Source organism: Camelus ferus, chromosome 21 (genome assembly GCF_009834535.1).
Source record: "Camelus ferus isolate YT-003-E chromosome 21, BCGSAC_Cfer_1.0, whole genome shotgun sequence".
In the NCBI taxonomy this organism is placed as follows: Eukaryota; Metazoa; Chordata; class Mammalia; order Artiodactyla; family Camelidae; genus Camelus; species Camelus ferus.
Genome location: NC_045716.1, coordinates 5798150 through 5811644, shown reverse-complemented (window position 1 = coordinate 5811644; position 13495 = coordinate 5798150). Strand labels below are relative to the sequence as shown.

At 40.2% G+C, this 13495-nt stretch overlaps 1 protein-coding gene across 3 annotated transcripts in view; it reads left to right on the top strand.

Annotated features, from left to right (window-relative positions):
• The first annotated feature begins 2918 nt into the window (after positions 1-2918).
• The window catches only part of RASAL2 (RAS protein activator like 2), a 303510-nt gene continuing 292933 nt past the window's right edge, over positions 2919-13495 (top strand). For all 3 annotated transcript variants that reach the window (XM_006187285.3, XM_006187284.3, XM_014561395.2), the window contains exon 1: positions 2919-3800. In XM_006187285.3, coding sequence (XP_006187347.1) covers positions 3599-3800 — 202 coding nt within the window. In that variant the 5' untranslated portion in view covers positions 2919-3598. The remainder of the gene's footprint in view (positions 3801-13495) is intronic.

Sequence of the window (13495 nt, the reverse complement as noted above, 5' to 3'; positions counted from 1 at the left end):
CTCCATAGTTCCCCAATTTTTAGTTCCCTCTTGTTCTGGGTCTTGGGTTTGATTCTTAGAGTTGAATTCCAGTGACAATAAATATGTAGATTACCTCCGAGAGCTTGGTGTCAGAAGCTCTAGGGGGAAGAAAAAGGAGGAGGGGTTAGGGCAGGCAGAGAAATGAGACTTTAGCTCTATTGTAGTTCACACACAAAGGCCTGTTTGCAAACTACAATGGAAACCAAGACTTTATCAGCAAAGGATTTATCTTCACTTTAAGATCGGGGATTACAGCAGGCAGATACCACTGGTATAAAACCAAGTAGGATTAACTGCTTCCCAGCAATGTAGATTGGTTTATCACTTTTATTTGTTTGTTTTGTTTTTCTTCAGTATTTTCTTAAGTGATAATAATTTACAAAAACCACGAAATATTTACTTTTGGCTCCACAACTGTTAGAAAAACTCTACCCACCAAAGGGAAACAAAACAAAACAAAATGAAACAAAACAACCCCTAGGAATCTACATCTGTCAGTGAGTTAAAAAATTAGGAAACTAGAGGGGAGGGTGTAGCTCAAGCGGTAGAGTGCATGCTTAGCATGTCTGAGGTCCTGGGTTCAATCCCCAGCACCTCCTCTAAAAGTAAATAAGTAAACCTAACTACGTTCCCCTACCTACACAAATAGGAGAAAAGAAAACCAATTAAGAAACTAGAGTTTTAATTTATTAGCTAGCTATATTACTTTAGGTAGGTTGCTTAATAGAATACTATGCTCCCCCCGCCCCCTCTCCACGGGCTAAATGGTGATTAATAAAAAACACTGGTTCTGCTTATCTCACAGAATTATTGCTCAGGTTGTGAAAGTATTTTCTCTTTAAATTATAAATATTAGATAAATTCCAGACATACTGTTACTTAAGTAACTAGATAACCACTGCAGCCAGTCTGGGGTCAGGCTGGGGAAGTGAAGCAGGAGCTGGGATTTGGGGAATCTGGATGAAGAAAGTAGGATTACTGGGGCTTGGCAGAAGTTTATTCTTCAGCTCAAGAATGGATGATGCTAGGGGGAGGGCATAGGTCAGTGGCAGATTATGTTCTTAGTATGTAGGATGTCCTAGGTTCAATCCCTGGTACCTCCACTAAAAAGAAAGAAAGAAACAAACAAACCTAATTACCACCCCCCCCCCCACCATAAGTAAGAAAAAGAACGGATGATGCCAGTGAGAGCAAGGTAGAAAACAAACCACCCCCAACACCTCTGTGACTGTTTCACACACCCCTCTTAATGCTGCTTTGAAATAATTGCTTGGGTAAATAAATTCCTGATATATTGACTAATAAAGAGATGCTCATATTTGTACATCTGCTGCCCATAATTCCCTTGCTCTTTGACTTCTGTTACCATGACTTCGACAGTAATATAGTGTAAATAAAAATGCTCTATCTCTGTTCAATGCAGGGCTCTAAACCTCCAGCTTCAACACTTCCCTTTGTCCACTCAAACACTGAAGGGTACGAGGATTTAGACTTGGAAGTCTGACTATGGAGGCAGACAGTAAGAAATCAGGGTGCTAGAACTGGACATGATCACTCCAATATATCACCAAGCCACACATCAGCAAGCTTAATCACAAAAAGTTCTTGAGGGAACAAAGCTGAAGTAGCCAATATCATTGAGACACTGCAGACCTAACTGTATTGGTGGTTGTTTTGCCAGGTGACATGGTTGTTCCTCAGTTTTCTCACCTGTTTAACAAGAGGCAGGATGAGATCATCGCTAAGGTTACCTCCTGCTTTGAGATACTATTACTCTAAATAAGAGTTTGGAGAAAATTACAAAATGCGTCCCCATAGCTCTTGATAAGCCCAAATAATATACCAGGATACCACAAAACCAGGAAAAGAAAATGTCCCCTTTTCGACCAGTCTCTTCGTGCCATGTAGGGAGAAATGGGGGGTGGGGTGGGGATACTAAACAATCCTCCCTACCCAAAGATGTTAAAAAAAAAAAAAAAGCAACGTAAACTTTTGGAATTCTTGCTTTGTTGTATGCCGCGGTGATCAAGAAACATTCTTGGAGACCTACTAAGTGCAAGACACTTTAAGTTGATACTTTTCGATTTTATTATTACTTTTCCAGCAATTTCTTAAATCTGAACTAGTGGGCATAAAATTAAACCCAAGGTCAAGGGAGCCAGTCTACAAACAGACCAAAAATAAAACGCAAGTGACATCATTAGAGGCTTTGGAAAAAAAGCCAACATATTGCGCAAAGATCAAAGGCAAAAAAAAGAAAAAAAAAAAAAGGGGGGAGAGAAACATATTTGGTTAATACTGGGTTTTGAGCATTTCATGTCCTTGCGAAGCCCGTCCATCCATCCACACCACACTTCCTAAACTTGCTATTCTAAACCGATGACAAGTCCAGCTTCAGCGCAGACAGGGCACAGAGCGCGGATCCCACACATATCCCACAATCCCAGATCCCGCTGCCAACTCCTCTCTCTGGGAAGGAAGGAGGCGTTTCCCCCAGGGTGACTGTAAAATAAAGCAGCCTCTCCAATTTCTTCGTCCAACAGGAAAGAAATATTGGTCCAAATAAGTAAAGACACAAACGCATACACAAAAGGAAAGGGTGGGAGGAGGGGAAAGGGAAGTTCTTTTCCTTTCTTTTTAAATTTCCCGCATGCCTTTCCCTCCCCGCCTCCCCACGCCGGCCGGGTCCACTTCAGCAGCAGTTCGGGAGACCAGGAGACCGGGAAACGTACTGCAGGGCGGTCTGGGAAAGCGTATTTGGAAAGTAGGCGGGACTGGCCGGATGAATAACTCGGTATCCGATTTTTCCTGCCTTCGGCGGCAGTTCCTCCTCCTCTTCGTTACTCGATTGCACACGCGGCTGGGCTCTCGGCCCTCGATTGCTCCGGCCTATCACCCTGGGATGCCGCCTGCCGCCGCCACCGCCGCGGCTGCCGGGCTTGTGGGATCCGCGGCGGAGCCGGAGCCGGAGCTGCGGCGGAGCCGTGGCCTCAGAGTTAGGGGGGCGGGTCGGCTCATTCCTGGACTGGGTGCTGAGGACAGGCGGGCCAGAACCTGGGGCCACCAGCCCACCCAAGCTAAGAGAGCGGACACTCGGAGCCCCTGAGGCGGCGGCGGCGGCGGCGGGAGCCGGTCAAAGGGGGCGGCCCCGAGCGGCGACGCCCCCAGCCCAGCCGTGCCCGGCCCCACTCCATCCCCGGCCCCGGCCCTTTCGGACCGCAGGGGACACCGGCGGGGGCAAAGGAAGGCGGCACCGAGGGGGCCGGCGAGCGAGCCGCCCCTCCCGGGTTCTTCTCCGTCCCCTCCCTGGAGGGACCCACACCTGAGCCCGGACCCACCCCCGCCCGGGGCCACGCTGGATCCGCCTCCCGGCCTGGGTCCCGCCCGCCGGCTGCAGGTGGGCTGCAGCGCCCGAGCGGCGGGCAGTGGGCGGCGGGGAAGGAGGTGAGCCGCGTCCGCGCCGGCTGCCGCGCGGGTCCTTGCCCCCGCTGCTGCGCTCTCCTCCTCCCCTTCCCGCAGGCAGGGCGCGGAGTCGCGCGCCCGCCCCGCCGCCGCCGCCTTGTCCCTCCGGGGCACCATGGAGCTCTCCTTGTCGACCGGAGGAGCCGCAGAGGCGCTGTCCTGGCCTGAGATGTTCCCGGGACTGGAGTCCGACTCCCCGCTCCCCCCGGAGGAACTGGACGCGGTTGTCCCAGTCAGTGGGGCCGTGGCCGGTGGCATGTTGGATCGGATCCTTCTGGAGTCCGTGTGCCAGCAGCAGAGCTGGGTCCGAGTGTACGGTAAGGACTAAAGGCCGTCTTAGAGGCTGGTGTTTCTTATCTTTCTTTGCTCAGGCTGAAATTCCTTTCCTGGTCTCAGTCCCGTTCTCAGTCTCCATCCATCCTGGGTCCGTTTCCCACATCAATTTTTTTTGTTCTGGGTGCGTTTCTGACAAGTTTCTCCAGAATGGTACTTGGGTAGAGAGATGTGACTGAGTATGGTTTTGGGACCTTTTCGGGTACCTGCAGTAAGTTTAAGGTGGGGTTGGGCTATGCAGGAAATTCTCAGGTGGTTACTTCGAGGCTAAGTGTCAGCCGACCTTCAAGAACACACCGTGAAATCAAGTGAATGAGATTTCATTTTTTTCTCTTGAGTGAGGCAAGGCTGGAAACCAAGGTATTATGAAAAAGCTTAGCAGAGGATAAGATAATAAAGTAAAAATCAGAAGTATTTGTTTGGTGAGAACAATCTAATTCTATAACCTCTTTCTGAACCTCACTCTCCAAAGGTAAGCACTTAGTCCAAGGGGTGTGGATTGTTTCAGATTGCACTATTGTTTCTGATGCTCTTTGTAAAGTGACTGGGTTGCTACTCAGCAAGTTAAAAAGTGATGAACACACTAAAACTTTCCCTTTCTGCATTCCTAGCAACCACCTCTTTAATTAAAACTGAATGATGAGATTCTATTAGGGTGAGCCTTGTGGCAGCATTAAAACCATGCTGGTTTTGAAAACTCATAGCCCAAGGATTTACAGCCTGGCATTCAGGACTGAGCTATGACTTCCAAAATATTGAAACGTCAAGGTGTTTATCACTTAGCTTACAGGAATGCAAAAGACATTAGTAATGTGGCCGAGTATAAGATGGCAGATTTGAAGCACCTGGGGTCAAACACAATGTTAAGTTGTTATCCTGCAGACATGTGCATTTAAGCCTGTAGTGATCAACTACCTTACATGTTTGTTTTTTTTCCCATTCTTCTGAACACGGTATATGTTTACCATTCGAGAGTGACCGTGACTTCCAAGTTGTTGTCCTGGAGATTTCAAAACTTTAAAAGCCCATCACTATCAGAAAGATCATAGAACTAAGAGTCCAGGGATCTGAGTTTTTGTCTTAGTTCTGCCGCTAAATAGCTATGTGATTTGGAGCAGATCAGGTCACTTTTCTGATCCCTGATTCCTCGTCTGTAAAATGAGTGGATTGGATTAAATAATCATTTAATGGTTCTTGCAGTTCTAGACATCCAGCTATTTTATAACCAATTCTTAAGGATTTATGTGTATAGCACTTTGTATTTTGCTGGATGTTTATGAATGTTGCTTGATGTTATTTTAATTAGCTGAAAGAATTAAAGCAAAGAAGTGGGAGATGATACAAGGTAACCCAGTTCATTCTCAGCAGATTAAAAACTTTAGTGCCTGATTTTCCACCCACCTGCTAATGCCACTTAGATAATTTATAGCAAAGGTTGATGAGAATCGGAATATGAGCTTGAATTGGGGTACATTGTGGTTACAACTTTTTCCTGTTCTCTCCCTCTTCTTACCCTTATGCACTTATTTGGCATATTATTTTTTGTATGAAGTTAGAGATAGGGCCTTGTTACTGCAAGAATATGTGTATATGATAACTCAATATTTCAGTGTCCGAAACTATTCTGTCTGGGTTTTCTAGACCTAGTGTTAACTATGTTCTTTGCATGCAATCCATAAAACTATGTACTTGTTTTTGTAGTCCCTTCCTATGGCTAGGTTTGTGAGTGTGTGTGTTTGTGTGTGTGTGTGTGTATTCTTAAATATATACATGTATATACATACCTATATATATATATATATATATTCTCTCTCACGCACACTACATAGTGTACATTTCAGAGCCAATTTGTAGACTTTCCACTGCCTTGTAACTTTTTTGTCTTCTCTATCAATGAACCAGGAGTTGTTTTTATTTACTGTTCAGTACTGCTGCTTTCCTTCCTCTGAGGCAGCTCATCCTGGATACTACTTTATTGTCTTTAGTTTGATGTAAATATTCCAGAACTATTTGAATGACTCTTGGCTTTTCTGTGTCCTTAGCTAGTTTTTAAGTTGCCTATTGTATAATTCTTTGAAAAGCTTTGAAGTAAAAACAGAATGTAGAAAATCAATTTGGAAAACATTGGTTCATTTTGGTTTTTTTGTTTGTTTTGTGTGTTCAAAATCCTGATTGTTTTGGAACATCATGGGTCTTTTACACAATTGAAAGAGACTTTGATGAATGTAGTCTAATTTTTTTTTTCTTCAGAGAAATCCAGAAACTAGTCTTGAGTTTGCAGCTGGGGGTTGAGAACCTGGGTTTTCATTCTGACTTTGCCACAAATTGTTGTCTAACTTTGGGTAAGTAATTTTAAGTCCCTGGGTCTAGGTTTCTACATAAAATGTGGAATCTGGAGTAATTGGTATCTGTGGTACATTTTAGCTTTAGAGTTGTCTAATTCCATGGCCTGCCCTATTATTTTGACCTCCAACTTGGCCTCCCAGTTCCAGCCTGACTTTTGGGCTCCGGCATCCAGCAAGCCTTTAATGCATTTAAATTGTGACTGTCGGGATTCTGAGGGGCACTGTTATCAAAAGGTCAGTGAACTGAGTTTTGAAGGAAGGAATGTTGAGGGCAGATGTATATTTGTTTGGAATGTTTTCACAAGATGGGAAGGTCGGGATGGGGATCTCAGGTCGAGCTCATCAGTATGCAGACAGCAACAAGAACAGAACTACTCTCCTACCCCCAGATATCTTAACAGAAAGCTTTTAGAAACAATATCTTATTAGTTTGCCTTACAAAATGTGAAGAATGGGCACTGTTCTGAGTTTGCTGCTGACAGGTCGGCTCCTTGGTGGATAATACCTATATCCAGAGTTTTTGTATTGTCGTGACTGGAAAACTTTTTTGGAATATGCTCAGAGCTTTATAATAGGTAGACTATATTTAGAACACAAACAAATGCATATCTCTGAGACATAGCTAAGAGAAAACAGTTATGCTGTGCTGTCCTTACTTTTCTTTTAGTTGTAAAATGTCTCATTTGTTTTATTGCAGTATTATTATAAGTTGCGTGCATGCCCATTAAGACTATAACATTTCTGACACCAGGGAGCCTGCGTGTTTTGTTTATCTCTGTATTCCTATCTTGCCACTCCTTTCATTGTCACCGTGTCCAGCAGATTAATACCTTGCTTTTAGAAACTGTTGAATGTTGATCTGTCTGTCCTTTGACTATCCAGATCTCAACCTGACTGACTGTATGGGTGGTAGAGTCGCTTAAACAAAGGCATGCCACAAACAGCTAAATATGGATGCAGAATCCAAGAGCATCAAATGCAGAACATTTTTCAGATATTTATAGCCTCAAAGAGAAGTCAATTGGCTGAAAAAGCTCAGCAGCCCAGCAAAAGGAAACGGGAGCGGTGAAGCCAGCCTCACTGTCTGTGCTTTGTGGTAAACAATGAGGACATTAAAATTAACTACTTTACCATGAATGGACGGTGAGTGCAGGACACTGTTTGGGGGAGATGAAAGATCCCAGCCTCTAGCAGTGCCTGCACTGAAGCTCTGCACCCTTCAGTACAACAGGTCTGCAAGTATCCGCACAGATGGGCTCTTGGATGGCTTTTGAAGTGACCACCAAGAAACCGTATTGTTTTTAATTTTGATAGTATCAGCAGGACTTATATAAAATACTCAGTTAATAAAATAAATAACATCAACATTATTGCCTACCATTAAGCTAATGTATAGGTCATTGTTTATTGATAGTGACCTGCTGGAAAATTTCTGAAGGCTGGTGCTATTTCAGCAAGCAGAAGAAAAAGGGAATTAATCATACTGCATCCAATACCATATAATTCTAGAAATGTGGCAGTGGGAATTTGGTAAGAATTTCTCATGAACTGGATATGAGTTGATGGGGGCAGAAGTCTTACCTGGTTGTAGTAAGTAATACTGCTTATGCTTCACGAATTAAAACAAAGGATGAGGTACATTTCATTGCATTTTTAGAGAATATGTCTCTGTGCTTACTTAAAATGTTGCAACCAGTTATGAGTCCAGGAAGTTGTTTCATTTTGGTCCAGTATGGATTAGATGTGACTAAGTCATTGATCTTATACAGAATGTTCTTAACATAATGAAATTTGAATATTTTTAGCATATCACTCATTCTTACATGTCGTAAGTATGCACCCCATGACTCCTGTTTCATGTTAATATGTCGATAAATGATATTGCTCGACCAAGACTGAAAGTTTCACGTGCTCTAGCTAATTGATTGCCAGAAGAAAATCAGTGAATGTGTGCTCAGTATATCCCAAAACATGTTTGTGTTACATAAGTGTTTTAATTTCCTCAAATACTGTTAATAGAACTTTTACAAATGAGTATTAGTAGTTTAGAAATTCTTCTAATCTTAAGCTTGAGTTCCATACTTACGATGGGGCATTGACTTTGAGTGTTGGCATATTAGTTTCCCATGATCTCAAATACATTTTACACACAGTAGGAGCAGACACTTCTACACTGAAATTGGAGAGAACTTCTAAGAAGGTCTAGGCATATACTGTTTATTTTAAATTATGTTGATTCCAAATGGCTTCCTTTTTCCTTCCTCTGAAGGAAAACTTGTGTATCTCATTTAAATTGTGTGTTCCATTAATGTTACAGATGGTGGACAGTTTCCTTTACAACATCTTAGTAGTTTCCAACCCTCTGTCATGTTGGCTTATGCTATTTCATTTCAAAGAATGAAAATATTTTTGAAGGATAGGAACTATACATCTACAATCTCTTTTCCAAAACCATTTGGACTAGAGTGTTTCAGAATTCAAAACTTTTGATTTTAGAAAATATGGTATATATACAGCGACGTAAACCCCCTAGTGGTGTCTAGAGCAACATCCAGGAATCAGTCATGTTAATATTTCTGCAATTAAACAAATGGACATTCACATGGAGTATGGTGTAGGACTATAAATAGCAGGATGCCTGTGCAGGTCTGATTTTACTGCTAGAGAAGTTATGAAAAAAGGGTTTTCAGAGCTTTTTGGATTTAGGAATTGCAGGTATGGAACTGAGGATATGTACAACTTCTCTGATGTAAATAATACGAAGTTTTAGAATGCCCCCTTTTACCTGAGAATAGCATGTTTATAAGGATTGCCTTTATCATTTTCAGATATTGAGGTTCAGTGCATACACTTTGAAAAATGATGTACAGTTGTGTCCTATTATATTGAATGAAATACATTTTTCTGATTTGCTAAGGAAAAGAAAATGGATTCACATGACAAGGTAGGTTTTACTGAGATTACTGAGGAAATGGTGGCAGGGCAGTGGTTTCTAATGCTTTGTTTTATTAGAAGGATGAGGTGAGTTGAAGCGGAGGGTTTATGTGATTGTTCTTTGCAGTTGCTCTCTTCAGTGGCACAAAGTGATTTGATCACCTTTTAAGTAGGTGAACCACAAAAAAGCGTTCAACTAATGACTGAGTTAATCCAGAAAAAATTCAGCTGTCTGCTCCCTTGTCCCTCCCTATTGGAATAACTTTTAAGTAGCTGGAGAGGTGTTTGGTCTTGTTAACCAGGAGGAGGAGTTTGAAGTGTGCTGAGGGCACCACTGAAACTGCTTCACCTGGCCCTGGCAAAGGGATGACTGCTCTCTGATGTTTGTAAAAACACCTTTCTTCCCAAAGGCTATCAAGTGCTTCTCAAGACCTGTTGGTAGAGAGCCCTTTACAAATTTAATGCAGCTGGTTTTCTAGTGGGACAGCAGCCATCAAGAAGTACCTGATACGTAAATAGTAGGGAAGAAAAGACTTTCCCGAGGCCCAGAGAAATGGTGTTAGTGGGTGTATTGTAAACAAAAGAAATAAAAGTTGAGTCCTTGAAAGCATGAGAAAACTTCTTTTGCTGGACTGTGACTTAGAAGTTACCCTCTTCTTTATCTCTGCCAGCAGGATTCAGATGTTAGGAGTCTGAGTTGTACCTTCCCTTACCAAGTGTTGGTTACATTAATTAGTTAATGCAATGATTTTTGCATTGTCCAGTTTAGATCCTGATTGCATTCTTACTCCTCCATAAATTGTCTTCAGCATGGCTCACGTTCTGTTCACGTTGTGTCATTTTCAGCAGGCTTTCTAGAGGTACCCCCTACCCCACTCCTGAGTCTAAGAGATTGGTAATACTAGCAGATAGTGTTTGGGAGAGTGAAAATTTAGAGAGGAAAAATTCTAACATAGGCAAAAAAACCAAAATCCAGAAGCATATTGTGAAAAGTTAAAACGGAACTTTAAAGTTGATACTCCTAAATATTTTTCAAAATAATCCTTTAAGTTTCTTCATTAAGGAAACTGGCTCAGGAAGTTTAGCTTATTCCCAAAACTGTAGACAAATTCCACAGTTTGTCAGGATTAGAACTTCTAACCTCAGATAAATTCCTCAGCCTCCTGTTTTAACTTCTGGATATGACTGCTTTCCCTCCGGGAGATGGCCTTTCAAAACTGTAGGTCAGTGAGAAATAGCAGATTGTTAGTTTCACAGTATTTAAGGGAAATACTGAAAGTACTATTACCTAGGTAACAGAAAACAAAAATGGTCAAAACATCCCGAAAGTAGGAGGATGAGGATAATCTCCTACTGATCTGTAAGAGGTAGCCTAGAGATCAGGTTAGATCTTTTTCACCTCTGTTTTCCTAAATTCTTTATTCTGTGACTGGAGTGATCTTTTAAGGAAATTTGAATGTTTCATTTATGATCCTTAGAACCCTGGATAATACCTAATAACTTTCTACCTTCCCTTTAATTTCCAAGCAATCTGATTCATATCATTAAAAATTTAATACTATTTCCTAAATATAAATATAATCCATGCTTACAGAATTTGAATTACGGGAAAAGCCAAGGACAATGAAAATCACCCATAATTCCACTTCCCAGAAATACTTCTTCTTTTATTATTTTACTGTATTTTATTCCAAATCTTTCCTGTGTACTGGTATACTTGATTGTACATATTGGTATCATACTACATCTATTTTATATCCTGCCTTTTTCTAACAGTTTATTTAGTTATGTTTTTGAAAATATTTTCAAATGTTTTTATTTTTAAATTTAATTTAAAAATAGGTAATACATTTCCTTCTTTCAGAATTCAAACAGTATAAAAGGATATGCCATGAGGTATCTCTCACCCCTCCTCCCTACTCCTCACATGCCACCTGGAAGGCCATCACTGTCCCCTCCACATAATCAATCAATGTTCGAAATTCTTATGTTTCCTTCCATACCTATTCCATGCATATAGAAACAGATAGATAGATAGATTAAAAACTCTGCAAAGAGTGGGATCCAAGAAATTTAGTTTAAAGCAGAGTCGTGTTTATTGCAACATTAATGAAATGACTGGAACAAACCCACAAAGGAAGTTGGTTGGGAGTTCGAGGGTCTGGAGCCAGTTGTTAATTGCTTTGTATCTGAGTTAACAGCATCATAGTTTTTACTGTGTATGTGCTTTTTTTCTCCTTTTTTACAGAAATGGTAACCCATTATAGAAATTGATCTGCACCTTGTGTTATTCCTCCCTCACATCCCCCCTCCACATACACTTATTAATATATCTTGGATATATTTTCCTGTCCATTTGTAAAGCAGTTCCTCATTCTTTTTATGGCTGCATAATGCCTGGATGAATCATAATTTATTTAACCAGTCCCCAAGTTTTGCTGGTACAAGTAATAGTGCAGTGAATAATCTTGAATATAAGCCATTGTGGTAGTGTGTCGGTATATCTGTAAGAAAAATTCATAGAATTGCTAGATCAAAGATAGCGTTTTTTTGTAATTTTGAAAGATATTCCCAAATTGCTCTTCTTAGGAATTGTACCTATTTATATTTCCCCAGCAATGTATGAAAGTGCACATTTCTGCATACATAGAGAATTATCAATTTTTTAAAGTGACAATCTAAAAGGTAAAAAAATAGTCTCAGTTTTCATAGAAAAGAAACTTATGGTAACAGAGAAGGGGAAGAGGGTGGGAAGGAATAAATTGGGAGTTTGAAATTTGCAGATACTGACTACTACATATAAAATAGATAAATAACAATTTTATACTATATAGCAGAGGGAACTATAAAAAAAGGCTGTTTTAATTTTGGTTTTTCATCTCTCTTACATTAAATGTAATTGAATATTTTACAGAGCCATTTAAATATATCCTTTTCTGTGACTGAATATATCTTTTGCCTATTTTTATTGGGTTGTTGGATCTTTTTCTTAGTAATTTGTAGAAACTCTTAGTATGTTAAGAGCCCTTTGACTGCTGTGAGTTGCCAGTATTTTCATGTGTCTTTTGTTTGTTTTTCTTTTCCTCTGTGAGGAAATTATTTTTATACAGTTGAATGTATCAATCTTTAGGGCTTTTTGGTTTTATGTCATAGTTAGAGTGGCTTTTCCTGTTCTGAAGTTATAAAAGAATTCTCCCATGGTTTGTCTAGTACTTATTTGTTTTCATTTTTTACATATAAATCTTTGATCCATTTGGAATTCATCCTGGCATACGGTTTGAGATAAGGATACAATTTCATTTTTAGAAAGACGACTTTCCACTTGTCCTAACACCATTTGTTGAATAATTCATTTTTTTCCCCACACTGATTTAAGACGACTCCTTTATCCTTTACTAGATTGTCATATACAATTTGGTTTATTTCAAGATTTTCTACTGTGTTATTGTTGTCTGTCTATATTCATGTGCCATTATCACACTGCTTTATTACTGAGGCTTTATAATATGAAAATATGATTTGTTAATGACTAATTTAACATAACTTATTTAACTATTATCCTATTTTAGACATTAACATTTTTCAAAAATTTTATATTAGCAGTCTACTAATTCTCTTTGTAGACAAGTCTTTGAATTGAACTCCTTAGGTTGAATTCCTTGAAGAGTATGTTTTTAAAGGCCTGAGACTTAGTGCCAAATTTGTGTGACCTTCCTGGAAAGCAGTTCCTGCCACAAGTATATGAAAGTATGGCTCATAATTTTAAGTCCCACTTCTGTATTGCTACTGTCAGCATATTGAAGTATGTTTACATAGATTTCATGTAGTGCCTTAAACATTCTTTGGTACATATTAAATGTGCTCAGAATTCTAATATTTATAAGACTGAGTTTTTCCCCCCGGTGGTACTCCTTTTAATAAATGGCATATTTCCAAGTGAATGAGGGAAGGATATGAGTTTAAGAGTCAAAGCAGTTGGTGTGCTGAAGGTCAAGTCCAGGATCATGCTGTTAGACTCTCTAACTGAAGTAACCTGACACAGATACGTAATGTTATAGATACTCTAAGAACATAGTGGTTTTCATCTCAGCTGTTTGTGTCTTCCTTCTGCCTTTTGTTTCTCATAGTATTAAGAAGGAATTGACATCCATGATTGGAATATAGGTTCATTTAGTTTTAACTGGATGGATGACTGAGGTGTATACCTTATATATATTATAGCACTGTGTTATTGCTGAGTTTTTAGCATGGGATTCATTTAGGTATGTTCTAAGGAATTTTATAATGTCAAACAAAGCCAGTTTCAAGGAATGGCGACAAGAACTAATATTAGCGACAAAAGTAGTTTCAAATCTTCAGAAGAAAAGATCAGGAGTAGGAATTGGATTGAAGAACAGTTT